Genomic DNA, 6,359 nt, shown 5'->3' on the forward strand with positions numbered 1-6,359 from the left:
CTCAGCTAATGGCTCCTTATCTCTGACCTTATAAACACTCATTATAGCTCAGTTCTTATCTTACTGATACGAATGTGGCCTAATAAGTGTTTACGACATAGTTACATAGTTAATACGGTTGAAAAAAGACATGTCCATCAAGTTCAACCAAGGGATAGGTGGGGATGCGAATCCCAGAAGGAAGTGAGACTCAGATTTCTACATGTTTTCATAAGCATAAGGCTACATGCACACGACCGTATGTGTTTTGCGGTCCGCGAATTGCGGATCCGCAAAAGAAAAAACGGATGACATCCATATGCCATCCGTTTTTTTTTGCCGATCCATTGTAACAATGCCTAAAACGGACAAGAATAGGACATGTTCTATTTTTTTGCGGGGCTACGGAACGGACATACTGATGCGGACAGCACACGGTGTGCTGTCCGCATTTTTTGCGGACCCATTGAAATGAATGGGTCTGCATCCTATCCGCAAAAAAAAAAATGGAACGGAAACAAATAACGTTCGTGTGCATGTAGCCTTACTTTCAAGAATTCATCTAAACACTTTTTACACCTGTCCACTGTTCCTGCTGTGACCACGTCCTGAGGAAGTCTATTCCACAGATTCACAGTTCTTACAGTAAAGAAGCTTTGACGCTTCTGGAGACTGAACTTTTTCCTCTCCAGTCGGAGGCAGTGCCCCCTTGTCTTTTGAGGGCATTTTACATGGAGCAGCTTTTCACCGTATTTTTTTGTATGGCCCATTTATTTACTTGTACAGGTTAATCATGTCCCCCCTTAGACGTCTCTTCTCAAGACTAAATAAATTCAATTCTTTTAATCTTTCTTCATAACTAACACCCTCCATGCCCCTTATCAGTTTAGTCGCTCTCCTCTGTACTTTTTCCAGCTGTAGTGCGTCCTTTCTATGGACTGGTGCCCAGAATTGTACTGCATATTCCAGATGAGGCCGCACCAGCACTTTGTAAAGTGGTAGAAACATAGAATGTGTCGGCAGATAAGAACCATTTGGCTTAACTGGTAGTATTACATCCCCGCCCGTCTATGCCTCGTTTAGTGCATGACAATATCCTGGTGGCCTTAGAAGCAGCTGATTGACATTGTGTGCTGTAATTTAATCTACCATCTACACCCAAATCTTTCTCTATAAGTGACTCTCCCAGCGTTACATCACCTAGGACATATGAAGCACAGAGATTATTACTACAAAAGATGCATAACTTTACATTTGTCCACATTGGCCATCAACTTGGCAAATGAGGTTCAATCACTCAGAGTGTTCGTCAGCTTCCATAGACTATACAGTACTACACAGCTTAGTGTCATCTGCAAAAATAGAAATGGTGCATCCTCGATATCATTAATAAATAAATTAAATAATAGAGGACCCAGCACTGAATCTTGGGGTACACCTTTTAGTAATTTAGAGATAAAAATGACTATTCAGACAGCTAGAAAAACAATTAACCCTTTGTGACAGAATGTCTGAATATTTTTTAATAAAGACCAATTGAAAGAATGATTTTTATACCAAAATGAGTAAAATGCAATAATAAAAAAAAAAAGGTGCCTTTTAAGCCTTGTTAACACGTCAGTGATTGTGAGCCAAAACCGGGGTTGGAGCCTCCACATAGATAAGGTAGAAGGGAAAGATCTGCACCTGATCTTTGGTTTTGGCTCAAAATCCCTTATGGAATACACTGACCGAACACTGACTGTGTGTGAATAAGGCCTTACATATCATTAGTTGTAGAGGATTAGAAATTCAGATTTGGAATGACTCACCAGAAGGTCCAGGATCCAAAGACCACATTTGGAATGACTCACCAGAAGGTCCAGGGCCAGTCTCTGATACTATAAATGCCCCTCATACAAAGGGGGGGTCCCAAACCAGGAGACATCCCCATTTGGAGCAATCACTATCCAGCAGGAATTATTTCTTAAGGGTTTAGGATAGGTCTACACGGTCAGGATCACTGAGTAGCGGTCATCCCATAGAAATGAATGGAACTGCCAACTTGGCTGGATTTCTTGTGACTGTTGCGGCAATCCCATTAATTTCTATGGAATCACCGCTACTCAGCGATCCTGGCCGCAACTAGCGTCACCATGTAGCCTTATTCATAAATAACCCTCTGGTGATCTCCAGGAACTTCTGTCTAATGCTTAGGTTTTCCCCATCCTCACCTTTTCATCCCATAGCGCCATGTTTGGAGCCATCTCTTTGGAGGCAAAGTCGAATGCCACCTTCTGAAACTCCTTCTGCTCTTCACTCAGCCCAATGGAAGCTGCAAAAAGAGGCACATATTACAGTATGCTGCCACATGTAAAGGAACACTCTAAAACTAATCCACTGTGTAATGCCTAGGGCAGAGCTTGTGGGGCCATTCTTTGTCTTGTAGACCCACCTGCACAGACCATGGGAGGAGGACAGGTCCTCTGCTCGGTGCGTACAATACTTGGCCAATGCATAGAGACTATATCCTGTGCCACAATGCAGCCATTTTCCCTTTAATGGTGGGTGATTTTAGGATGGGGCTCCTTGGCGAATAAACATGTGTGTGACCAGTCAATATCATATACAGTATGAGTTTATGGGTTTGCATAACATTTCACGTGCCCACAAATTTGTGATTATCGCAGAAATACAGTTAAGTGGGTTTTTCCATGAAGAATATTCTACATGTTTCAAAGTAGCGCCGGGATCTGAATACTATTGTAATTGCAGGTAATTTAACATTTTGTCTAGCCACTGAGTTATTCAATAAAATCTATCTGTATAGCGCCATCTGCTGCTTGTTATTTTCATTATTTCTCTGTCCACCTGTCTGAGGTGGACGCACATGCTCAGTTATATGCTTCAACTGCCAACAGATGTGACAGTATGAGTCCTGTCACACGTCGCGTCTGTGCTGCGCTTTTGGTTTTTGCAACAAGATACTTAGGTTTACCGTGTATTTTCTTTCAGCAAAGGGAAAACACACAGCAAATTAAATTACCTCCACTTTGTAATTAATGTAAGGGTAGGTTCACAAGGCGTCTTTTGCCGTGGAACTTTGCACTGAAATTTAGCCAGCGGCCGCACTGTTTCTGCCTCCAGTTCATCCATCCGTACCTATGCAGGTAGCTTGTTGCAAAAAACACATTTTTTTTTTTATTTATTTTTTTTGTGCAACATGAGGCAGCACCCTTGCAAGGAGAGAGATGTAGAGAAAACGACATGCCCCCTGAGCTGTGATAGGAGGAGGGCTGCAGCAGGTAGAGCATGCCCCCTGAGCTGTGATAGGAGGAGGGCTGCAGCAGGTAGAGCATGCCCCCTGAGCTGTGATAGGAGGGCTGCAGCAGGTAGAGCATGCCCCCTGAGCTGTGATAGGAGGAGAGCTGCAGCAGGTAGAGCATGCCCCCTGAGCTGTGATAGGAGGAGGGCTGCAGCAGGTAGAGCATGCCCTCTGAGCTGTGATAGGAGGAGAGCTGCAGCAGGTAGAGCATGTCCTCTGAGCTGTGATAGGAGGAGAGCTGCAGCAGGTAGAGCATGCCCTCTGAGCTGTGATAGGAGGAGAGCTGCAGCAGGTAGGACACTACCCCTGAGCTGTGATAGGAGGAGAGCTGCAGCAGGTAGGACACCACCCCTGAGCTGTGATAGGAGGAGAGCTGCAGCAGGTAGAGCATGCCCCCTGAGCTGTGATAGGAGGAGGGCTGCAGCAGGTAGAGCATGCCCTCTGAGCTGTGATAGGAGGATAGCTGCAGCAGGTAGAGCATGCCCTCTGAGCTGTGATAGGAGGGCTGCAGCAGGTAGAGCATGCCCCCTGAGCTGTGATATGAGGAGAGCTGCAGCAGGTAGAGCATGCCCCCTGAGCTGTGATAGGAGGAGGGCTGCAGCAGGTAGAGCATGCCCTCTGAGCTGTGATAGGAGGAGAGCTGCAGCAGGTAGAGCATGTCCTCTGAGCTGTGATAGGAGGAGAGCTGCAGCAGGTAGAGCATGTCCTCTGAGCTGTGATAGGAGGAGAGCTGCAGCAGGTAGAGCATGTCCTCTGAGCTGTGATAGGAGGAGGGCTGCAGCAGGTAGAGCATGTCCTCTGAGCTGTGATAGGAGGAGAGCTGCAGCAGGTAGAGCATGTCCTCTGAGCTGTGATAGAAGGAGAGCTGCAGCAGGTAGAGCATGTCCCCTGAGCTGTGATAGGAGGGCTGCAGCAGGTAGAGCATGCCCCCTGAGCTGTGATAGGAGAGCTGCAGCAGGTAGAGCATGTCCTCTGAGCTGTGATAGGAGGGCTGCAGCAGGTAGAGCATGCCCCCTGAGCTGTGATAGGAGGAGGGCTGCAGCAGGTAGAGCATGCCCTCTGAGCTGTGATAGGAGGAAAGCTGCAGCAGGTAGGACACTACCCCTGAGCTGTGATAGGAGGAGAGCTGCAGCAGGTAGAGCATGCCCTCTGAGCTGTGATAGGAGGAGAGCTGCAGCAGGTAGAGCATGCCCCCTGAGCTGTGATAGGAGGGCTGCAGCAGGTAGAGCATGCCCCCTGAGCTGTGATAGGAGGAGAGCTGCAGCAGGTAGGACACTACCCCTGAGCTGTGATAGGAGGAGAGCTGCAGCAGGTAGGACACTACCCCTGAGCTGTGATAGGAGGAGAGCTGCAGCAGGTAGAGCATGCCCTCTGAGCTGTGATAGGAGGAGAGCTGCAGCAGGTAGGACACTACCCCTGAGCTGTGATAGGAGGAGAGCTGCAGCAGGTAGGACACTACCCCTGAGCTGTGATAGGAGGAGAGCTGCAGCAGGTAGAGCATGCCCTCTGAGCTGTGATAGGAGGAGAGCTGCAGCAGGTAGGACACCACCCCTGAGCTGTGATAGGAGGATAGCTGCAGCAGGTAGGACACCACCCCTGAGCTGTGATAGGAGGATAGCTGCAGCAGGTAGGACACTACCCCTGAGCTGTGATAGGAGGAGAGCTGCAGCAGGTAGAGCATGCCCTCTGAGCTGTGATAGGAGGAGAGCTGCAGCAGGTAGGACACCACCCCTGAGCTGTGATAGGAGGAGAGCTGCAGCAGGTAGAGCATGCCCTCTGAGCTGTGATAGGAGGAGAGCTGCAGCAGGTAGGACACCACCCCTGAGCTGTGATAGGAGGAGAGCTGCAGCAGGTAGAGCACCACCCCTGAGATGCCAGCTTGCAATGAATCTAGCACAATAGTTGGAGCTATGAATGGGGAGCTTTGTTAAAAAGAGATTTTCATTTTTTTTACATGAATCATGGGATAACCCCTTTAAAGTGTAGCTGCCATTGTATTTTTATTTTATAATGTATCGGGGCAGTGATACTGACCATTTTTGTAATACACTGTAATTACTGAAATCATACATTTCTGTTAGAAAAATAGCACTAAATTGGCCCATTTTGAGCCTTAGCGACGCTCCTCTGTCTTCTGGTTAGATAACAGTGGAGACTTGCTCAGTACTGACCGTGTTATATAACCAGAAGACAGAGGAGCGTCGCTAAGGCTCAAAATGGGCCACTTTAGTGCTATTTTTCTAACAGAAATGTATGATTTCAGTAATTACAGTGTATTACAAAAATGGTCAGTATCACTGCCCCGATACATTACAAAATAAAGATAGAATGGCAGTTACACTTTAGGGACCCTCCATAATCTGCAGATATGATAGGCAAGCACGTTTTCACTGCAATCCCACATAATACTGCAGGCTTTAGGTAGTTGTCACATTTAGGGGGCAGCGCAGGGGGCAGTGTTATGGGGAAAGCCTGTGGACGTTACATTGTTGGCACATTTGAATTGTCACCAATAGGGGGCACTGCAGCTGAAGACCCTGTCACTGCTATATTGGCCCTCATACCGGAAGCACTATAGAAAAAGTGGCATGCGAATAAAAAGGCACATAGATCTGTGCATTTTCAAACGTTGCAGTTGCTATAGGCAACACATCTATTTAATCTGTATTCTAACCAATCAAATTAAAGCAGCGTAGTCATATGACAATCACATGACTTTCCCTGTACCAAAATGACTGACAGCTAGCCCCAGTCACGTGACCCGCATTGCCCCAGTCAATTAACAGCAGAAGGTCAACAAGTGCCCGCTCACTCCACTCCTTGGATTTTAACCCTTCGTGCCCTTACGATCTATAACCGAAGCTATTCCTCTGCTGGGAGTCGTGGTCATCCCGCCGACTGCATTTCTGAAAGACCGAGCGAACAAGGATCCTACTCTGAACCCGACCGCCATGTCTGCAAGCCGGCTAGTCAGCCGGTGCACCACGGTAATTGTAGTTCATGTGCAGTGGATGCGCGGATATACGGGTACAGCCACAAAACTACATTTCCCAGTACCCCTCAGCGAGGCAGGGCG

At 47.5% G+C, this 6,359-nt stretch overlaps 1 protein-coding gene across 1 annotated transcript in view; it reads right to left on the reverse strand.

Moving 5' to 3' along the window:
• ACAD8 (acyl-CoA dehydrogenase family member 8) overlaps positions 1-6,264 on the reverse strand; it is a 29,891-nt gene extending 23,627 nt beyond the window's left edge. The window contains exons 1-2 of the mRNA XM_040431091.1: positions 6,131-6,264; positions 2,193-2,293 (exon numbers count right to left, since the gene is read on the reverse strand). Coding sequence (XP_040287025.1) covers positions 2,193-2,293; positions 6,131-6,236 — 207 coding nt within the window. The 5' untranslated portion in view covers positions 6,237-6,264. The remainder of the gene's footprint in view (positions 1-2,192; positions 2,294-6,130) is intronic.
• Between the last annotated feature and the right edge of the window lie 95 nt (positions 6,265-6,359).

Source organism: Bufo bufo, chromosome 1 (genome assembly GCF_905171765.1).
Source record: "Bufo bufo chromosome 1, aBufBuf1.1, whole genome shotgun sequence".
NCBI classification, from domain to species: domain Eukaryota; kingdom Metazoa; phylum Chordata; class Amphibia; order Anura; family Bufonidae; genus Bufo; species Bufo bufo.